Source organism: Podarcis liolepis, assembly GCF_965112155.1.
Source record: "Podarcis liolepis genome assembly, chromosome: 2".
Taxonomy (NCBI): domain Eukaryota; kingdom Metazoa; phylum Chordata; class Lepidosauria; order Squamata; family Lacertidae; genus Podarcis; species Podarcis liolepis.
The window spans coordinates 81,674,165-81,697,623 of record NC_139555.1 but is presented as its reverse complement, the minus strand read 5'-3'; the positions used below and the strand labels follow the sequence as shown (position 1 = coordinate 81,697,623).

The following is a 23,459-nucleotide window of genomic DNA, read 5'->3' as shown; positions in this document are numbered from 1 at the left end:
GACAAAATGTTAAATGGTTAATGCATCAGACTGAATGTTTTTACAGCTGCCAAATATCACTATTTTCTGAACTGGAAAGCACATTGTGAAAGGAATGCCCAACATGAACGAAACTGTTCCGACATTATGCATTTGCTTTTTAAGTTATAAAATGGCTACTTTCTGTTTAAAGGTTGTTCTTGCCAGGGATGCAAAATATCATGGAAAATACAAACTCAAGAAACTGAAACTTAAGAGTGGGAAGGAAGAAGAAACCTAGCTAATATAGGAAACAGAAATGTAGTGAATTATATTGCCTTTTCGGCTGGCTTATAGCATTGGAAGGTAGATTGAGATTAGTGTATAGAAATGAAGATGGCAGCATACAAAAAGAGTGAAGAAGAGCAAGAAATCAGAAGTAGCAGTCAGGACAGATAATACTCAAGAGAAGGTTATGGGAACTGTAATCCAGCAATATCTGGAGGGCACCAGATTGGCGGAGGCTGGTGTCAGGGCCGGATTTAAATTTGATGAGGCCCTAAGCTACTGAAGGGAATCGGGCCCTTTATATGTCCAGCTGTCCTTTGTCAACAACAAATTGTCACTGTTTTTTGTGTTAAATATATGCTATATGGTAATTTATGTACCTAATAGGTATCTAAAGCCATTTGCACCTAACAAAATATGTATTTCATCAAAGTAATTGTTGAACTGAAATACAATAAGAGGTATATTAATAGTTAAATACTTTTAACTCCACCCCCCAAGAGAGTGGGGCCCTAAGCTATACCTTGTTTAGCTTATACATAAATCCAGCACTGGCTGGTGTAGATTATGTTGCAAACAGAATCCCCCTTGCATCAGACAGGGTGTCCCTCCACCTAGTTGTGCCAGCCTCTGTTTGGAGAGTGCTGCCTATACAGAATTCTCCATTCCACCAGCCCAATGTGTAAGTGGGCAGAAGTGTTACTGGCAGTATTCAGGCTAGCGAAGTGATATACCTGCCTCCTTCCAGTCTTCCACCTCAGCCAGCATGAGCTGAAGGACTGCCGCTCCATTAAGACACACTGTTCTCCAGCCCCAGAGGTTGGCTGCAGCCTTAGATGCCCTTGAGTTATCTCAGGCAAAGATAACTTAGGCCTTTAAGGACAGGAACTGAGACGTGCTTCTCCATGTCAACTATGAATACGATGGCTTCCAGGGAAGCAGAAAAACTTTCAGAAATTGAGTTGAGGTAATATGTCCATCTTCCACAACACTTTGCTACTGATTTCAAGGGGCATTCCATTCCTAACCTTTATACCTGGTCAACAGAAGATGCTTCAAGCATCTGAAAAAAAGTGTTCTCTAGTCCACAGTAAGTTATATATTGCACCATAAATCTGTTAGTCTTTAAGATACCATAAGGTTAACGTGGTTGCCTTCCTGAAACGTTCCAGCTTAACTCTGATTGTTATGATAGGGAAAACATTAACATATTATGTAAGAAGTGGGAAGCCACAAAGCAGAAGCAATTGAAATTTAAAAAAACAGAGCAAGTCTTCCAGACATTGCATCAAGTTTTCTGAATGTTTCTCTTTACATAAATGGGTGAGCAGAGCTGAGTCACATTTCCTAATGGAAATTGTTAACTATGAGTTGGTGACCAAATCAGAGAATTTCCTCCCAAAGATTAATGTAATATAAAATTTAGCCATCCTTGACATTGCTATATATTCCTGGCCTATTAATTCTATTCTTCCTAGAAGTTATTGTACTATATAGCTGAAGGTGTTTAATAAGCTAGTTCTAGACAGGATTTTAATAAAGTAGAAGAGCAAACCAAGTGCAAAGTTTTATAAAGTAAGCGTCCAGAGTAAAGGTCTAGGCATGCATAAGAGAACTGTGGGAAGGTGGGATCAAGTCTTCTTCCTGAGCCTCACAACTGGTACATAGATGGATATGTATGGCAACACAGAAAAGGAAGGCAGAGGTGAGACAGGAGGCTAGTGGAGAGTGCAAACTAATCCATCAAAAAAATCTCCCTTTGTTCCATGGATGTCTCTTACCCTTCCATTTACCACCGAAGGAAGGACTGTTTCCCCCCAGCTGAGAGAAGTGGTAGCTGGTGAGGTGAAAAGCAAGAAGCCCAACAGTAGGAAGAGTGAGAACCAGTGTCAGGTGGAATCAGCTAATTCTAGTTTGGTCTTCATCACCCACCCAACAGTAAGCAGGCACCAGTGCTCAAAACTCCAAAAAATGGGAGTGCAGTTTCTGGGGAAACCCTTTTCCTGGATGGATTGAGAAAGCAAGCAGTTCCCCCAGATAAGTGATTTGAAGCAAGCAGGCAGAAAAAGAGAAGGGGGGGGGGGGAGAGAGAGGGAAGAAGAAACACCAATGCAAGGGAAATCTGAATACCTTCTGCCTGGATATTACAAATTCCACACAAGGTAGAATTAATTATTATTATTATTAGTTTCTATTTCTCGGACAGAGGGCACAGTTCACAGTAGAAGCAGGGATTGATGAAAGGCAGGTGGAGCGACAATCCTCCAACCTCATTAGGAAAGGATTGTGTTCTTGGTTTTATTTGTAAAGAATGGTTTCAAATGCTCCCCTTCTAACACAACCAACTCTAACACAACATTTCACACTATGCTTGGAAGACATGCTCTCCACGTAGGCTAACAGCCTCCTGCTTTGGCTGGCCCAAAGACTTCCAAGCACTGTGCTCAGGCAGTATGTGATGTATTGTGTGGGAAGGGAACTCCCCACCCCCTGGCCAACATGTCGGTGCAGCTCTCAGGGATATGGCCACCGTATGAGGCATTTTGGTGGAGACGTCAAGATTCCCGAGGCCAGAGATCATTTACAAGATTTGTGCCTGCAAATCATGTCGTGTGAACTGGCCCAAAAGTTCGACCTTTTACAACAAGTGTATTTCACTAGGTTAGTGCACGTTGTCTTGCCTGAAATTCTAATACGAAAAAACCCCAATCCACCGTTTGTTTCTGTCAATGTTAATACCAACTCCTCCTGTGTGTGTGTGTGTGTGTGTGTGTGTGTGTGTGTGTGTAATAGAATTTATTTTTAAGATCTTCAGAATTCCTACTCCAAATAGAAGGGTGTGTGTTTGTCCTTTGAAATGCAAGAATAATTAGATTAAACCCAGTAACGAAGTCCAGATTCTCCCACTCCCATTTGCTTTGATTTTTAAAGGTAAACACATTGCCATTTCTTTTTAAGTGCTATTGCAAAGGGGTATTTTTACATTTCATGATACATCTACATTTCCTAATTGTAAATGATATGCACAAAATTTAAATGGAAGGAAACCTCTTAAGAGATAATGATTTTGGGAGGGAGGGGGAAGGAAGTGTGGGTTTTTTGTTGAGAAATAGAACTTTGGGTTTTATATTCTGACTCTCCTTTTGAGGTTCTTATAACACCAGATTTTATTTTATTTTAAAAAAAAACTATTCAAAGGACCAGTTCAGCATTTAACATAGTAGAATAGTCAAATTCTACAGGCTCACAAGATACCAGGGACTCCAGCATGGGGGGCTTCAGGATGCTGTGCATGTAATATAATAAGAACTGAAAAATAAAAAGCTGCTTCCCCCCCCATGAAAATAAATAAATCATATTTACTTTTAGTTAGAGCCTGATCCTGTGGTGATCATACAACTTCTTCATAGGGGCCTACATGTGTAGAACCCAATCTTCATAGGCATGAATAATGTCATCCAGTATGATTCAATTTTGTGATATACAGATCAGTGATTAGAGTCTATATGTGTTGGGATCTACCTATGCTGATGTTATTCTCAACATCTGGAAATTAGGCGTGGGTCATGTGTGATCAGGATGCTCCTCCAGGCACACAGGCATTAGCTTTAAAAAGAGTTTAAATGCACTGCAAAGAAAATAAGCAGCACTCCAGAAAAACAAACAACCCATAAATGGCTACTGTACCATTATATTGTTCTTTTGTACTTCATTTGGTTCAATTTAACTTTTTAGATAACTTTAATAAAAATGCTAAAAGAAAATTGCTGATGCATTTCCATGGCAATATCAGGGTTGCAAATTTTCCATTTTTTCCTTGTAATTCAGCACCTTGAAGTAGGAAAAAGTAAATGAAGCAGCGAATGATAAATGATGTGTCTAGCTTTTTGGAAACAGAATAGTGTCAAGATAAAAGGACAGAAAGCCTTGCCCAAATAAGTTAAGACTCAAAGAGAAAAGAAGCTGCTGGAAACTTAGAGGGAGCAAGATTATATGCCAGAGGCATATTCTAAAAACATTTTGGGCAGGGGGGAACAATGTTTTCAATTTAGCAGAATTATTTTTTCAAGGCTGACTCTCTTTCACTACTATGGCTAATATATAGTCCCTCCTGTTTCATACAGGCTCAGTACTAAATACCTCGCAACAGGAATAAGATAACACAGCTTGAAGCCTGCTGTTTCAACAAAGCAAGTAAAACAATGCCCCAGTGGGCTATTACATAGGAGTAGCTTATGCCTGAGGAACAGAATAGGTTAGGAATCAGGAGGGCTAAATACACAGATTCAAAGCCCAGAGTAAACTAATTGCTTCTCTGAATTAATTATTTGGGGTTTTATTGATGGCATCATAAGCCTGGAAGGCTCATCCAAAAACCAAATTTATTCGGACAAGTCCAGATCTTATTACAGCATGTCTCTTCTTACATAGTGATCTAAAACCCATATTCAATTCTTATGTTTCAGAAGTGCCACAGTAACCCCTTCAAAGGATCAGTGCCATTCCACATAGAAAGCTGTGTGAAACAGCACACCGGACATTCGCTCTGTTTACAAACTCCCCATGCAATATTTAACTCTTATGTCCTTGTGTTCATTTCAAGTAGTACAGTTAATCATATGCATTTGTAGATATGAGGTCTGTCTTGCATCTTGCGCTGTACCAAATGTTAACTGTTTATATAGCCTGACCAAAACATCACACAGAACTTCACAATATAACAGATGGTTACAAGTTGAAAGATTGCCCCATACTGTTAAGCCTGTGTAAAATTTGTGAGCAAGTTGCTGTCTGTCCTAGCTACATCTCTTCTCTTTTTATGGTAGTCATAATTTTTAAAAGTAACACTTCCACCTGTTGCTGTAGTTCTGCTGTTTTTCTCTTTAACCTTTAGATGACTCTAGAATGCTTCCAGCCATTACTATAAGAAATGCCACAGAAAGTTTGGTAACAAATACCAACAGACAGGTTGTTCTAGTGAAAATATGTTTGATAAATGTTGACAATTACTGATAAATCATGGAAATGGATTATACTGAAGGCACTTGGTTATTCTTCAGATGTTCTGTTGAATGACAGAAATAATTGAGTCGCCGGGGCATGACAAATGTTCCCTTTACCAATAAATTATAGAAATGTGAATGAAATGTGGTCATTTAGGTTTTAACCTTATATACATTTGCCTAAAAGTCCCATTAACTCAATGGGGCTTACTTCTGAGCATTCCTGTATAAGATGACATTGTTACTGAAGGAACTTTTGAGTTGCATCCAATGTTCTATTCACAGAAGACTCACTGAAATTAATGGGCATTAGTTACTTATGTTCATTAATTTCATTGAGTTTACTCTTAGCAGCACTAACACTGAATGCAACATTGTTAATTTTCTTACAATCCTTGCTGGCAGCCTAAAAACGTATACTGGTAAATGTCAATTTGTCCTGAATTTCTACCAATGTCCATAAATAACATGCACATTGCTTCGTATCTAGTAGGAATTTATAGCAGTTAGCTTACTTAAAACCATTTTCAGTATTATTATTATTATTGCAATAAATACTTCAAAGTCTACAGTTAATAGTAGCATAAGAGAGAATCTGCCACTTGTCGCCAAAATGGTTGTTTATATCCACAAAGAATAACCACACACAAGCCCTAAAAGTTGATATGAGATTTCAGGCACATAGAAATTTTAAAAAGTAAAGTTGGATGGCAACATTATTATTCTAGAATCATCTGAAGATTAAAGTGAGCATGTTTATAGAGACATGACCATTTAAAATGTTTATACAGAAAACATTTGTAGATGATACACAGATTCCAACAAAAACACAGTACAAGTTCAGACACCATATGGCAAAGCGTACACTATCATTGATTCAAGTCATTCACAAAGACAAGCATCAGTCCTGCACTGGTCTTCCTCAAACAAACAAATGCCAAATGGATTTGAAAACTTCTCATCATGCTTCAGTTAGTTGGGGGGAAAGTCTCAATGTTAAACATCTCCGTGTTTTTCAGAATGGGGGGGAACTAATTAGTACACTCAACAAAACTCCATTTCCACTCAGAATTTCATACCAAGTTCATGTTAGCTATCAAACAACTCCCTGTTGCTTGATACAGATCTGAAGAAGATGATGTAGCTCTGTAAATATTTCTGTTTGACTTCATGAGCCAAATAAGCCATTAGATAGGCACACATACACTGTGCATCCAATTTACCCTGCATGTCCTTAGCATTGCAACTGCTTATATATCACCAATGACCACTTACAGACAAGCTGCCCTTAAGGAATGAGGCTACTGCATATGCAAGCAACCTCTTTTATTGAACAAAAAGGGATTTCTACTAATGAGTGAAGGTAGATGCTACTAGTGCCTTGAAAAAACGTATGCAAATTAAGGTGGGAGTGCTAAAAATACCATGACTGCATCCAACATCTGCTAACCATAGAAGAGGCTGGAGCTAAGCCTAGGAATAAGCAGCAGCGATATTACATTTTAAACCAAACCTGTGGGATGAAAGCTAACTATGAGATTTGCAACAATAACTGAAAGACAATTATGATGCTATTCAAGAGAATGAAGTAGAACTGAGACAATAAACTTGACTGATGAGAAAAGAATAACTATTACAATATGGAATCCCTTAACAGTTTTGTAATATCACAAGGGAGACTGGCTTCTGAAGGCTGTTCCAAGTCAACTATAGAGAAACACGGATAAATTGCAGCAAGATATCTCCAACACCTATTATAGTTTCATACTTTTCACTTTTTATATCCCTCTTTCATTTCCCTGTTTATTTCCCAGCACAGGGCCCAAGGCTGCCTGGAAATTGCACCTAGTGACTTGCAGGTCATTTTCCTAACAACGTCTGGGGGAGCGGATTGTGGTTACCGAATGTTTTGGAAATGGGACTGTGCATATGCTTAACGATGAGTTCATACTTAACAGGGCTGTTCCTGGCATTAAAACGCGGTTCAAAGAATGAACAACAGTGATACCTAAAGGAAATGATTTTATTCCTTGGCGTTTGAGATGCTAAGAAAGCAACAATTCTGCCTTTAGAACCTAGAGTTAGTGACTCTGTGCTTGAGAATATATGGAAGTCTTGTAGATCTCTAACAATGAACAACAGCATATATTCCAGAGCTGGGAACTGGTGGCATGATATTGGCATACCCTTAATAGGAATCATATCCGCCGCTAGTTTAAACTGGTAATCATATGCCCATAACTGACATAGTGCTTCTACCTTGGTTGCCTTCCCCTTAACTCTAGTAATAGTCCTAACAAATCACTGACACTGTACACAAAAGCCCCTTTCATCTGTTCATTCCATACTGAATAAGCACACCAAAGTGACAGGCTCCGCCCCCTCAAAAGCCGTACAGATGTTCCAATTCAAGTATTCTCTCTCTCTCCCCCCCCCCCCCTGTGGATGGTTATTCTGAACTGAATGAACAACTAAAAAAGGGGCTCGAGCATTTCGGTAGAAGAGTTTAACCAAAAATTGTATTTACTAAATAATGTAGAAGGATAATGAAGCCACATTTTTGCTAAGTCTAAAAAGGCTATTAACCTTTACAAATGGGTTTCAGGAGTTTAAAAAGATTATGGTCAGCACAATCCTACAAAGCTGAGGCAGAAGTAAGTCCCACTGTGTTCATTAGTTCTTGTTCTCTCGTATGAGCATTTAGAATTGCAGCTGCAAGCATCTTCATAATGATTTTGCTTGCTCTGGAAACTAGAAACCAAAGGACCGTAGTTATTTTTGCACTGATAATTGGGTTGGAATAGATTTGGCATTTAAAAGTTATTGGTCCTCAATGTATTGTTTATTTATTTATTATTTATTTATTTATTTATTTATTTACCTATTTACTAACTAACTACATTTTGATACAACCCCAAAGCTAAAGCTCCTTGGGTGGTCCATAAAACAGTTAAAGCGGTTTACACCTCAATGACAATTTGAGTACTCAATGACCATTATCTTGCATGCGTAGTTCTCCTCACAGAAAACAACACGGAGGCCTCCACGTATGTGTGACCCTGTGTTTGTAATTGGACCATTGCCCATTGGCTCTGACCTGGAGCCAAGCTACATGTGAGGCAGAAGAAAGATTTTTGTTTTTGTGTTTTAACTTTATTACTCTGAATGATCCAAGTAAAGAGCTCTGAGGAAAGGAGCTTAAACCTGTCCCTGTAAGCTCCCCCCCCCCCCGCGCTTAAAATTATAATTGCTTGCCGCTGCAGAAGAAAATATAGTGGGTGCATGTGTATTTTTCTCTTCAAGGAGAGAAGCAGCTGGGGCAAGGAAAAGCTTAAAGATCGCCTTTCCCATGCCAAAGGTTTTCTGCCACTCCAGCTTTTTTTATCCATACCATGCTACTTTATTCTCTCGGCGTCGATAAAGCAAGTTGTGCAGCTTCATGAAACAAAAGTGAAAAACAGCAGTGGCGAGGGAGGCTTTCCTGCTCAATAATGGCAGGAAAAATCCAGCTGAGCACAAAAACAAAGGGGCACTTGGACTTTTCCAGTCAAGTCTGCTGATCTAGTAATAATTACGGTAAAACAGAGGTGTGAGAGACAAAGCTATTTTGTTGTAATCACACAGGAATTCTGGGAGGCTAACTGCTGCATCCCTAATAACACAATGACATTCTAAACTGTAGCAGTGCGTGTGTGTATATATACACATGTGTGTTTCAATTATATTTGTGAATTATACAAGAATGATGCAACAGGCATCAAGTGATATGTTGTGCTGGCCACAATTGTTGTTTGTGATATCATGAAATGCAATGGGGTAGCTCTGGATCATACCATATCAAAGCAGAAGCTGTACAACAACAAGAGCATGTTGCATGGAAACCTCCTTGGACAAACCATATGCTAGATGTACTGAGAGGCTTTTGATAAGACAATACAATAGGGACCAGTGAAAGGATATAGCCATGCCATGAATCCCATTGTTCCTCCGGTGGGGAATGTAACGGCCTAGGGGTGGCTTCTTCGTAACTGCCATGTCCATTTGATAGTTGTCTATTATTTTCAAAGTGATAACAAAATGGATCCTTTATTGTGCAACTCAGCAGTCCACTCCATGTCCATTTTGTTCAAATAGCTCTCACATTGTGCCTGGATTGTAACTCTCAGTGGGTGACTTGACTGCTTACAATGCCTGGCTTTGATTTAAGCAATGTTATGCTCTCCAGTTCATTACAGCTGTGACATTGTAAAGCATTTCACTGATCACCATTGTACCATATTCATGACACTGTGGAAACATGAAGAGTTGGTGATTTCTTTTGAATAAGTATTGATTGAAAATAGTTTACCTTTTGAGCCTGAGGAAGCTGGAAAAAAACAAGAACAAAATAGAACAAGCCATCATTATATAATTGATGTGATATATTAACGTGAGTTTAGCTGCTTCATTAATTTAAAAAAATCACCAAGCTAATAAAAATAGAGGAAGTAACAGGAGAAATATTTCCAATTAATTCAATCTGCTGCATAAACATGGGACTATAGGAGGAACGAAAGGACAGCTTCTCTGCTAAATATCACTAGCACTATGCAATTTGTTAAAACACTGCAGTGCTAGAGGAAAGGGATGGTTTCCCCAAAAGATATGGTATCACACTTGAATTGTGAAGTTCCATCTTCCTGTACACAAATATAATTCAACGTAGAGGTAACTGCATCATTTAAAAGGCCTTTCTTGGATCTTTAAGGCCCCTCTTACAGTTAAGATCCATTCCAATTAATGGACCATTCAGAATACACATTCATAATTGTGTGTGCACATATTTAAACACAAATATGAGCTGCATTTGAGTGCCTGTGCATAAGACACAATTATGATTTTGTAAACGAAAGCTTCATGCTACTAAATGACAGAATGCTACTGTTACTACTGAAACTGTCACAATTATTTGAGAGTTGAATTGCAAGAACTGTAAAATCTGTGCCATTTGTCTTACGTACTTCCAAACCGATCAAAGTTGCTGTTGATATCTAAATAAAGGCATACGCCAGTGTAAAGCTACACACTAATTTATGTCACTGAAATCAGTGTGAGAGATGATTTAGAGATTTTAGTAGGAGAGCTGAGAAAATATTTGACCCTTCTGTAGAAGTCACTACGCCACTGAAATGCTTAACTTTGCCTACATTACTCCCAAAGAAGACATGCTGATTCAATCCACATAGATGTACTCATCAGGTATACCATGAGCTACGACTCAAATGAACAATCCAAAATAGGGCTCTACAACTGTATATCATACATTATAGGGATGAAGGAGAAAATGGCTTGCATTTTAATATGAGTGTACTTAACTTGCCCTTCCCAAACCGTTATATGACTTGAAACACAGCTATCCTTCAAACTTTGCACTACTCTCGTTTTTGCAATGTAGTTCCACAGTGCACCAAAGTATACAAAAAGGTGTATTTTAAGGGAAAGTGCGCGCACACACCAAGTATATTAATGAAAACAATGTGCAAAAGTGCATCATATTGGTGAAAACTTCCTGAAAAAAATGCATACAGAAATGCGCAATGTGTATGGAAATACATACAGGTTTTTGTGAGAGCTTTTAAGTAAGCATTGCAAAGTGATGTGGAAATGGAGTGAACTGAACTTGAGACTGGAAAAGTGAGAAATCCAAAGGGACAGATTTGTCCATCCCTACACACACATTACTAGCTAGGTAAAACAACTACATTGCATAGTCCCAACTCCAGGGGTAGGAGGGTAGCCACTATGTCTGGTATTTTGTCAATAAAACTGAGCATTAACCAGTAGAGTCAATTACAAGCCCCCCCCCCCCCGCCAACACACCCACACACCAATCCTTTAGTATTTTTATTCAAACTCAATTAACTTCCAAGCATGAAGTGCCTGTCTTGATCTGATCCCCTAAGAAACCATGTCAGCAGCAAGTGCTTTCATTAGAAGCATCAGATGAAGACAGAAAACAACAACAAATTTAGAAAATGCATTGCGTGCAATGTAAAAACACAGATCAGTATTAGCCAAAGAGAACAGCTGATAAAATACTTCCCAGCTGGAATCTACAAGTTGCTGACCTCTTCCTTAAATATTCTACTTCCAATTTAGTAGGGAGATGCTGAAAGTTTCCAACAGACAAGTGTAAACATTGCAGGAAGAACCCATGTTCCTCCTAGCCAATTTGACTTCCATCCAGTCTTGCTTGCACTGACTGCCATGCCTTCAGTATCATCAATTGCTTGTTTCAATTACAGGTTTCCATGTATGCTTCTTCACACATGCTAGCTCATGAGTTTTACAGTCTCAGGGCTGACATGCATCAACAGGGATTCTTGCCCATTTTGCTCGTGGGAATAAGAATGGCTTGGCTGGGAAGGGTTAAAAAGAGAGAATTATCCTCTGAATTGAAATGGTTCTGGATTAGAACCCTGAAAAGTGCTGCTGTGACATCAATGTCATGCTCCAGAATTTGGAGGACAAATCTTACCAGCACTGAAGCTGAGGCCTCTAGGCTAAAGCATATTGGGTGGTATCCAACTAAACAGCTGGTGGCAAGCAATTTTGGCTACACAATGGCACTTCCTCTCCCTCTCCTTTCCACTTCCTCCTAAATATATTATGGGGTTTTCCCTAACCCTATGGAGCAGATTTATGGTAAGGTTACCAGACGTCCCCGTTTCCCGGGGACAGTCCCCGGATTTACAAATCACTCCCCATACAAAATCAATTGAAGTTGAAAAGTGTCCCCGGATTCATTGAAAAAAATCTGGTAACCTTGGGGCATGAGGTAGTTGGAAGAGAGGGAAAGGAAGTGCCGTTGTACATCCAAAGATGTTTGTAGAAAACCAATGGAGCTATGTTCAGAATGCATTTTAAGTCATATGAATAAAACTAAAGGAAGAAGGAAGGGCTAGGTAGACAGAAGTGGCTGACTTGATGGGGGTAGAGTTGCTTTACTTGCTTCCTGGATAGGTGAGTTGCTGTTGTTTACTAGGAGGAGAAAGGGCTGGGTTGAGGTGGTGGGGAGGTTAGTGCACTGGTACGGCACAGCAGAAGCACTGGATTGACTCCACCAGTGCCTTTTAATAGACTGACCTCTGCACTGCTTCATCTCTCCTGGTAAGTAGGAGAGGCACATGATTGAAAAGCTAGCGTAGCGTCCCAGTCCCCCAGCTGCTTCTGCATTTAGGATAGTCTCTTCCCAAAATCTACTGGACCCAAATGGTTTCCATAATTTTTCAGGGAAGTATTTGACTGACTCCATCTGGTTTGGCACTGTTTTAGGCACACAGGCAACTGACTTAGTAACTCCCAGGTTGTCTTCTCTTCCTTGCCAGGAGAGTTCAAGCATCTTCCTGGTTTACTGAGGGAAACTGAGGGCAATGGGGCAGCATGGATAATGGCTAAAGCATAGTTAGAGAAAAACTGAACATGACCATGCATGAGACACAGAGGGCACCTGCTACCATATTTATAGTCAAGATGTCATTGAATCTATGCGGTCTCATCCAATGGAGATATTCCGTGTGGTGAAAAGATTGTGAACCCTTGTTCAATGAGGGCTTTGAAACAAACTGTATCAAATTTGAAAATAAAACCCTATATACATCCCCTGTCTCTTCCCATGGGGATGTAGGACTCACACCCAGTTCTTGGTTTCATTGGTGATGCAATAAACACTTCAAAAAACGGATGCAATTCTATACGGAAAGCTGTATGAAGCACCTTCTCACATTTAGCACCAGGCATTCCTTCTATTTGCAACACCGCTATGCAATATTTAATATACTATATGCTTGCACCCATTTCAAGCAGTACAGCTAATCATATGCATCTGTAGGCATGGGGGTCTGCATTTTATCTTATACTGTAGAAAATGTTAATTGTTTATATAGCCTGACCAAAACATCACACAGAACTTGACAGAGTAACAGATGGTTACAAGTTGAAAGATTGCCCCATACTGTTAAGCTCATGTAAAAGCTGTCAGCAGACTGATGTCCTAGGTATACCTCTGCTCTGTTAATAGGAGCCGTAATTTTTAAAAAGTAAAACTTTTGGAAACAATTTCAGATTCACTGGATTGATTTAAGATGCAAATAATCTGTAGGATTTAAGGCTCCTCTGTAAAAAAGAAAACATTTTAATTGTTTTAAACAACTTTTAAAATGACTTTAAACGTAGTAGTAGAGAGAAGCTGATCTAAAGCACCCTTTTCACGTTCAGAATTAGTGCAAGTCATCATTATCAGTGTCAGGCTTTTGACTACCACCTCAGAATTCCAGTACAAGAAGGAAGTAAGCAGCAGCTCCCAAAGGCTGGCTTTTGGAACTGCGTAGTCCCTGTAATAGCTCATTCATCAGACTTGAGAATGAGGAACCTTAACAGTCCCCAAGTGCTGCTTGCCTTGCAACCCCAAGGAAGATTCAAATTCCCGCAGTCAGGGAGAGGGGGAGGAACCCTCAGCACCCCTTCGACACACACATGGCCTGAGGACTTCATACTTGCTTGTGCTTCTCCTGCTCCACAGAGTCAGCGATGGCCCCCACATTGTTTTGTCTATTCTTAAATGACCTAGAAGAGAACTTAATGGACCCAGATGGACACATTCCAAAAAAAGGAATGAGAAGGACCCATTTGTTGTTGTATGCTGATGACGCAGCCATCATCTCGCGTTTGAATTATCTGTTGAGGAAATTTTCTGATTACTGTTCTGGAAATGGCTTATCCATTAATTATGAAAAATCTAAAATTTTAGTCTTCGAAAGAAGATTCTCCCAGTCTAAATGGGTGCTGGATGGCCATAACCTTGAACAGGTAAAATACTTCAGTTACCTAGGGCTCACATTCCATCATACAGGATCTTGGAAGCACCATTGGCAAACCTCCCTTCAAAAGGCAGAGATTACAAAGCTAGCCATACATAGATTCTTCTTCACAAAGGGCGGCAAATATGTCCCAGCAGCCTTAAGGGTTTTCAACGCAAAGCCCGTTTCCCAACTCCTATATGCAGCAAATGTCTGGCATAATGGGGACCTGCCAAAGCTAGATGGCTTTCAGGCAAAATTTATACAATCTCTGCTGCAGGTACCTAACTGCGTCCCCAACTCCGTACCTCTGTTGGAAGCTGGTGAATGCCCAATTTCAGCTAGAGCGTGGTGGGCTGCCCTAAAACATTGGCTCAGGATTTCAGTGTTCAATCTAGGGAAGGGTCTGTACCAACATTTGACCAATGAGGAATTTGTCAGCAAATGGCAGAAAACCATGGCTAAAAAAGCCACCTCTATTAGTCTGTCTCCCCCCCAACTGTATTACCTGGGTTATGAAGGCGCCCAAAAGGTTTTAAAGCAAAGATTATGGGACAATGCACACAGTGACTTGCCATCTCAATCACACGCAGTCTGTAGTCTGCTAGCAGCAGGAGTTCAATATGGGTATGTCTTTGAGTTAACATCTTACATCAAAAACCTGACAGTACCTAACTATCGAAGGCTTTTCACCAAAGCCAGACTAAATGTCTTCCCCTCTGCAGTGCTGGATGGTAGGTTGAGAGGAGTTCCCTACCAGGACAGACTTTGCTCGTGTGCTCAAGACATCGATTCCATAAATCATATTTTGTTGCATTGTGCGAAGTATGAGCAGGCCAGGGCTGAACTGATACTACCCTTGCTGGTGCCTTTCCCGGGAAAATCAGAGGCTCACTATGTCAGGTTCCTACTGGAAGACCGGACAAAAGCCAGAACGTTGGCAGTGGCAAAGTTTTTATCGGTGGTTGCAAGAACAAATGAGCCCTATATTCTAAACAAAATGCTTGATTAGCCTGGAGGTAGGCTATATGAACTGTGTATTGATTTGTAATGCTTTGTTGGGTCTCTGGACCGTAATAAAGATTGTTGTTGTTAATTTATTCCTATCCCATCTTTCTTTCATCATGGATCCCCAAAGCAGTGTGCATGTGTTCTGGTATCCTCATGTCCAGGCAAATGACCAAACCAAGCTACTGACATTGCAACTGAATCTCAAAGAGATTGAGAAAGTGATCATAATAAGGGCAGAAGAAGGCTGATAAGGGAAAGGCAAGGAAAACAACGCAGATCGTACACTCTCATACAAATGGACAAAATGTTTTCAAAGCACAAATCACAAGCCTGAGGAGTAGACAGCCGGGGAGTAGACACACGAGAGAGAGAGAGAGAGAGAGAGAGAGAGAGAGAGAGAGAGAGAGAAACTGCCTGCTCTGGGTCAAAATGAGAAACAACCTGGTCAAGAGGAAGAGAGGAGCCAGTAATGGACAAAGACTTGTGATTCCTGTATTCGGGCACAAGAGGGCAGCATAACTTATTGATGCCATGCGTTTACCACCTCTGGAGAAATGCCTATTTTTAGGGGGGTGGGGGAAATAGTTAACATATAAATATTTCTGCAAATTCTTGGAAAATCAGCAGATTCCTATGGAAAGGGACTGGAAATAACTCATAGGAATGAACAGATCAGGTTAAAGTGACATGGATTAGAAATTTGACCACCCCTACCTCTAAACCTCTAGACAGAAGTGCCTGGCGTGCTCTGGTCCATGGGGTCACGAAGAGTCGGACACGACTAAACGACTAAACAACAACACCTCTAAACCAAATAAAATAAAGATAAAGCTAAGGCACTGTCTGTTCTTGGTAATCCTTGCCCCGTCACATGTGCCCAGCCTAACCCTGTGCCTGTTGACAAGAACATGGGCCAGGGTGGACAGCTTACGAAGAGTATATAAAATAACCCTGACTAAACTGTAGCTTGGTTGAGTTGGGGAAGTGTTTCTAAAACTTTATTCAAACAGTTACCCAAAATTTATGAAATCTCACATTTGCACAGCATTACTGATCCTAAGACTTGGGAGTGTTCCTAAACTGTGCCCTGCTTTAAAGGGGAAACACAGGGTCCAATGTCAGCGTTGGTAACTCAGCTGTTTGACAAAATGTTCTCATTCCTCAAAACATGCTAATTTCAACACAAAATTCAAAACTCATTAAACTTTGGCTCAGCTCTTGTATTTTGACAACATGAATTCACCTATTATAATATGCAACGATTCTTAAGGAAATTCTAGCTGTTTGGTGAACTTTAGCAAGAGTATAGGAAGGGTTTAGCTCCCGTGGAGCCGGAAGAAAGATTGGTTAAGTTTGGTATGTTGCAGAACACCTCTCTCAATTAATCATTTTGATCCACAAAGATTAATAACTACATCAGGCAGGGATCAACTAGGGTGTTGCATGCATGGAACGAGGTCCACTTGTGCAATGGGATTTTCACCCCACTACTCCAACTGTGTGCCCCACTTTCCTCCCCACTGTGTGCAGGCAGGAGAGGGCAGGGGAAGCTTTATTATGCAAGCAGACTCCATCCAATAGACACATAGCCCACTAAGTACTAAAGTACTATGTTGCATTCCACCCATCACTTTGGGTCATTTTGGCCCCTTTCAGAAAGTGGCGTATATATTATATTGAACTGGCCTGACTTTTGGTGCTACTGCCTCTCATCTAAAAGGCTTCTTTAAAACATCACATTCCTAATAATTACAAGAAAGTATAATAAGAGTACTAAAACATGACTATTCGTTGACTGTTTGCCTTCAAATTTAGTCCTAAAATGCTGTCACAGTAAATATAAAATTGAAAAAAGTCTAGTAACTGCAGCACAGACCAAGAAATATCCAGTTCAACAATGGATGCTTTCACATCTTTTTTAAAAAGGCTGATTAGTCATTATTAACGGAGGATTAGTTAACTACTAAGGGTCTGTCTTGCTGGACACATAGTGTGACAACCAACTAAGTCATAACCAGAGGAGATCAATGCGCTTAATTCCATTTATCTGGATGGGTGTGCTCTGCATATGACTAACACTAGGTATCACCACCTAGCTCAAGATCTAAGGAACCATTGTGTGATAAATCTTCATTCTGTTGCTAGATTGTTTAGAAGTTAGTTGTATGAAGCATAAGCAACTCACATTAGACCTGGTTAGGATTTTCTTTGAAATTACTTGTGCTGCTTTGACTGACACTTTCCCTCCTGAGAGGCCACAGGAAACAAACAATTTTCATAACAGTAGAGTTCTTGGCTGACCCTTTACAGCAGAGCATACAAATGACTTATCTCTGCAAAACCCGGTGGGTACTATTGACTCCAGTGGTTTCTTCAGGCTCTGCCAAGACAAGTGTTGAGCAAAAGAAAAGGCTCCTCAAGCTTTCTAATCCTCAAAAGCAGAGTGTAACAGTTCTTTTTCTTGCATCTAATGGAAATTGTTTCTCCCCCTTCCTCATACCTTTGCCCAAGTCTTAGAGTATTATATGTCATCTGTTTGTCTTTTCAATGCTGGCATTTTTAATTCAGCTTTTTAATTCAGCATTTTTAATTCAGGTTCACATTAGTATCTTACTTAAATAAAGTGCAAATAATCATGATTCAGTTTCAATCCCTTTCTATGTCTTGCACATGTTTATCATTTTTATTATATATGTTTTGCTAATGTTTTACAAGGCAGACTTATAGGCCAGTCAAAAACAATGTCCACTTGGAGGTCCCACTGAGTTCAATGAGACTTACTAGGAAGGCTGCTTAGGACTGCGGTCCAAGTAAATTACAAGACAAATATTTAAGGAAGAAAAGACAAAGCTGGCTGTTTTGAGCACTGGGGAATATAAAAACAGCTCAGATGAGAAATCACCAAAGCTCACTTTTCATTATTGGAGGATATTTAATAATTACAACACAGGAAGGGCCTCAATCTGGCTCTGGTCCTACACTTTAGTGGCTAATTTATTCATGGTTCCTCTTTTCCATTGCATTTGTGGCATTAAACTATGTTAGGAAATTGCATTACAAACAATAAGCATGATAATAAACAGCTTTCCAACACACCTAGCACACGCTTTCCTTTTTTATTGTCATTTGTTAAAATCTGAGAAAAAATATTTTTTATGTTTACAGAATGTTTTAAAATTATCTACCACTCTATACCTATGGGAAGTAGGGTGTGTGAGTGTGTGATATGCCAGTTGATATGTGGATTTCGCATGGCCCTGTTCTATGCATGTATGCTTGGAAGCAAACCCTATTATGTACAAAGAGGCTCGCTGTCTTGTAAGTCTGCACAGAATGATCGCCATAAGCAAGCAAGTTGCCCATTCATTTAGTGGAGGGAGAGCTGCAGACACTGACCCCTCTGAACACATTGAGCTATTAACTCATGGAACTCTAGTGCTGAGCAGAACTCTCATGCCTCAAACAAATGATTAGAAGGTCATCCAAACAAGGACCACTGAGATTCTTTCTGAAAAGAAAGAAATCAAATAATGAAAAGGTGCCACCTGAAAACTGTGCTGCTATATGTATCATGCCATTTGACTAAAGAGAGAATGTTATCCCAAAGTCTCTAGTTTGGTTATGATGTACTGTTAGGGTTAGGAACACCTAATAAAGAGGCCTCGTTCTCAAATGAGATCTCTGAAAGGTAACCGGACACCATTTTTCAACTTTTTGGTTGTAATGATTTTGGAACTGAAACTATGATACTAGCAGTCAGTGGTCCTCCAGGGGTTTGTCTAATCCCATGTTAAAACCATCCAAGTTGGTGGTCATCATTAAATGGCAGCAATTTCCCTTAGTTTAAGTTCATGCTTTACAGTTCTCTCCCACTTCACCTATTAGCCCTGCACTTCCTCATACCCTGCTTGAGAGGGATACCTTCCAAGGCCTATGCCAAGTTTCCTACACCTGAAATTCAATAAAGTTGTGGCCTAATTTGAACCCATAAGCTGGTGTCATGTCTCCTTCTTGCGGGGGGGGGGGGGTAGGCTCCAGGGACAGGGGTTCAGCGTGTGTGTTCACAATTTCCCTTAGTTTAACTGTGCAGCTCAGTTCAGTTTGTCTTGAATCTTCCACCTCTGAGCTTCCTTGGATGACCCCCAGTTCCAGTGGTATAAGAGACAGATAATCTTTTGCAGGAGGTATCCCATTTTACAACACTGCTTTCTTTGCCCTGAAAAACAGAGTCTTGGTTTCGATTGGATAGCTAATTTATGTTTGATCTTGTTGTGCACAAGTTTTTAAAACTTTCTTTTAAGACCTATGTCTCATTTGAATTGATGGGTTTTTATTATTGGCTTATCTTTTATTTGCTTTTTCATCACTGCATAAATGTAATTATAGTTGTTTTATATAGTTAATGGGTTGTCTCCAATGATTCTTGAGAAAAAGTTTGGAACAGGAGACTGAAGAGGGGAGGAACTGGTGAAAACAGCCTCCCCCAAACTCCTCTCCAATCACTGGATATTCACACGTATGTAAGATTTTATTAGCACTGTGAAACATATGCCTTGTTGAATGGAGCCAGGCAATGCCAAACCACTTCTGCAATTGGGAACGGGGGAGACATTCCATTTTGTTGGCATTTAAGAGTGAACTTTGTAGCTTGCACTTTCCAAAACAGGATGTGAACCAAAGCATGGCCATCCAGCAGAATTTGCATTTCATAGGGTTTTGTAGGTTTATATTGCTACTGTCCCATTCTACTACTTCTGCTCTTGGCAGAGCAAAGAAGAACCTGTTCCTTATCAAGCCATACTAGGCTGACTTTGTTATTAGCCCTCCTCCACAATTTGACAGCAACAGGGGAGTCATTTCCTGCCTGTCTACCTACTGGGTAGATAGGACAGAAAATGGCCACAATAACAAGAGTGGGGAAACTCAGGCCCAGAGCCAGCTGTGGCCCACCAGGCATCTGTACCCCCCCAGCTCTCTCTGGCCCTTGGAACTGTTCTCAGGCCACATCCCTCACTGGACCAAACTTTTTTTTGCCTGGCTGGACTGTGTCTTGCAGCTCTGATAATGCCTCTTGCTTGTAAGGAATGGACTGCACCGAAATAAAATATCATTGGGTGGAAGACTGTTTCTAAACTGTTTTAACTGCTTCTTGATTGTTTTTAACTGTAACTGATTTTAGATGTTTTTAATTGTAATCATTTTTAGGGGAGGGGGAACGTCATACTCTGCTTAGAATATTTTTGTTTTGCTTTTGTTTCATCTGTCTGCTGAGCTCTTAGGGGAGGAAGGGTGGGATGTAAATTAAGTAAATAAATAGTAAGATTTAAATTAATTCCTCTGCTCATTGTGGTCTCTGGTCCTGCCCATCACTGGCATGTGACCCTCAGAAGATGCCCCAGCATGTCTATAGTAATAAATAAAACAAATTAAGTGCATTTTCACCGGATTTTGCAGCGAGTAAGGTAGGCCACCTTCAGTGAGCATGTATTTGGAAGAATATTTTGTATTTTCCACAACTGGAAATGTATCCCTTGAACTGGTGGCTGAAGGAATGTTACTATTCCTCTCAAACTCACATGAAAGCAGAAAATTAAATTTGTATATATATAAATCTGTAAGAAAAGGTTAAGATACCCAAAATGCGAGCTACTCCTCTCCTCTAGCTTAATATAATTGATTTAAACTCATATGGTGGAAGTATTTCACATCCCATATGAATATCCAAAAATAAACGAATGGGCAAGAATAAGAAAAAAGAAGACATGCATATACGTACACACACACACACATTGCAGATGGCATGTATTGCAAATTGATGTCACTTTCCAGTCATTTTAGTTAAATTCACCATTGTATCCCACCTTCAATAAGCTTCCGATACAAATTACAGGGCATAGCTGTGGCTTTCCCCACCCTTGCTGCTACCATTGCTCTTAGCACTTATTGGCTGCCGTACAAAGATGCTTGCAAAGCAGAAAGCATAATTTTAATTACTGCCAAGCCTAATCATTTTTAAAGGAGGTATTTATGAAAATTGATGGGAAGGTGAAACACAACAGCAGGACTATCATTTCTCACACAGGAGTACTCTGGCACGAAAGGGAAAGGGGCATCGACGGATCACGTAAGTGTATGGAACACACACATTTATTTATTTTCTAGTTTGTGACAAATTAGAAAAAGGAATGACAGGTATAACAACTCGAGTAAAAGGGCAGGAAAATAAATGGCCCTGTATGTAAATGCTTCAGCATATGTAACCCTGGGTGTGTATGGCCCTTTAATTATAGAATTATAGAAGGTGGTGGCACGGGTTCACGTCTTGAGTGTTTCTGTTAAGAAGGCTTCTGAGTGTCTTCTTTGCAGTTATTGGCCAATCAGGGGAGATTAGGCCTAGTTGGGAAGGAATTAATCTTAAACCCTGAACAGCTTGGCTTGGGTAAATAGAATATTTATAAATTATGAGAAAATTCATAAAATATTTCATAAAAATATTCATCCTAATTTCTGCGTTGTTAAGTGGATACATTCTGTCAGGCGATGGTGTCCTTTTGTTAATTGTCTCAGAGTTTCTGCTTTTTTCTGCATGTAACTCTCTTTCTGTCACTGCTTTGGGAAACAGGGGAGGCTGTGGTTTTCAGGCTTCATCAGTTAATACATGGACAACAAGTTCCTCTGGAAAGTAACAGCAGGAAACATACCTTGGTGCTGATATTGAAAGAGGAGTAATAACTGGGACTGTGGGAAATTTTAATAATGGAGCTTTTTGGTCATTCTGATTGTATACTCCTTCCGTTAGGCCGCCTATCAAACTGTTATATTGAAGGATAATATAAATGTATTAATTTGGTTTATTCACCTTAGAGTATGCTTCCATGGTAGATCTACTACAATGAACCCTGAAGAAAGTGAGAGAAGATTACAACACTGGAGGAAGAGGGAAGTCTCTCAGCCCCACTCACCTCACAGAGTGTTTGTTGTGGGGGAGGAAGGGAAAGGAGAATGTTAGCCGCTTTGAGACTCCTGAAGGGGAGTGAAAGGCGGGATATCAAATCCAAACTCTTCTTCTTATTATTATTATGCAATATTGTGCAAACAAATGCTTTACATAGTAATGCACCATGGGAGTATTGTGACAACAATTGAAAGGAAAGAGACTTGCACCTGGGACCCCAGAACAGCAGCATTCCACTCCATTGCCATAATACAAACCTAGTAAAGTATCATTCAGTTCAATCCTATGCATATTCACTTAGATGTAAGTCCCATTGTTTCTATTTGAGACTATGTCTAGGTAAGTTTGCAAAGGATTGCAGTCTGGCACAACTAAAACAAAAGGATGCATCTGATAAAGGAGAATGTAACCTACCAAAGCTCTTGACACAATCCTTTCATTAACTTTTAAGATGCCACAGACAGGATCCGTGTTTGAGTTTACTTTAAAAGGCTAGCATGGCTATTCTTCTGGAATGTTGCATCTGCCTCAATCATAGTTTTTCATCTGTATTTTCCAATACTTTTCCAATTCGTTTGTGAAGAGTTCAATTATGTCTCGTGTCGCCAACAGGAACTGATGACAGTACAATCAGTTTCTTGTTCAATAGCTTTACTCTGAGCAATGGACGGTGCACACAATCTGTTAATAAGTCTGAAGTTAACACACTTCAATACTAGTTTTTAAAGCTACAGCTCGTGAATTAGTTGCTCTGGGCCATTTCAGGGAGCTGCTATGTAGAATGAGTATAGTTTTGCAAAGGGATACATGCTTTGTTCTTTCTCCATACTACAAACAACTCTGTAAAAGACATGTAGAAACTGTAGGCTGACTGGAAACTACAGAAACCAGCCCAAGGGAATAATTGGAATGTTTCCACCATCTGCCATTAGTGCATTTTCAAAAATGAGAATTTTGCATAAAGATGATGATGATGATGATTATTATTATTATTATTATTACACATTAGTGTGTTTTTTCCAGTTTGATCTAATACATTAGAAATGCAGAAATAAATTCTTCCTTCATTTAATAATTTGTTGCCTTTTGATTTTCAGGTTTGGGTGCTGACAGGCACAACTAAAATTCCAGTGAAAACAGGTCTGAAAAATCTAAAAGCATTCTTTGTCCTCTCAGAGAAAGGGGTTGTACATCAATGACAAGTTGAAAAATTCCTTGCCCTGCTATATCTCCAGCACACAGGTGTGGAAGACATGTGTAGAGAAGAGTTCCCATTGGGATATTCTGGTAAATCAAAACTGAACACCAAGCCTGCTGCCTGTGATTTATACAGATAATATTCCATAGCAGAAGACTGTGAGTTAAAGAGACAAACCTCTGAGCACTGTGAAGAACATCCTCAAAGAT

General features: G+C 39.8%; 1 protein-coding gene across 4 annotated transcripts in view; it reads right to left on the bottom strand.

The window, feature by feature from the left end:
* CACNA2D3 (calcium voltage-gated channel auxiliary subunit alpha2delta 3) overlaps positions 1 to 23,459 on the bottom strand; it is a 482,706-nt gene that overhangs the window by 139,478 nt on the left and 319,769 nt on the right. For 3 of the 4 annotated variants that reach the window (XR_014522462.1, XR_014522464.1, XM_083489214.1), the window contains exon 14: positions 9,598 to 9,615. The exons of the other annotated variant lie outside the window; for it this stretch is intronic. Coding sequence is in view for 1 of the 3 variants with exons in the window: in XM_083489214.1 (XP_083345340.1) it covers positions 9,598 to 9,615 (18 nt within the window). In the remaining 2 variants the exon portion in view is untranslated. The remainder of the gene's footprint in view (positions 1 to 9,597; positions 9,616 to 23,459) is intronic. 4 annotated transcript variants of the gene reach the window in all.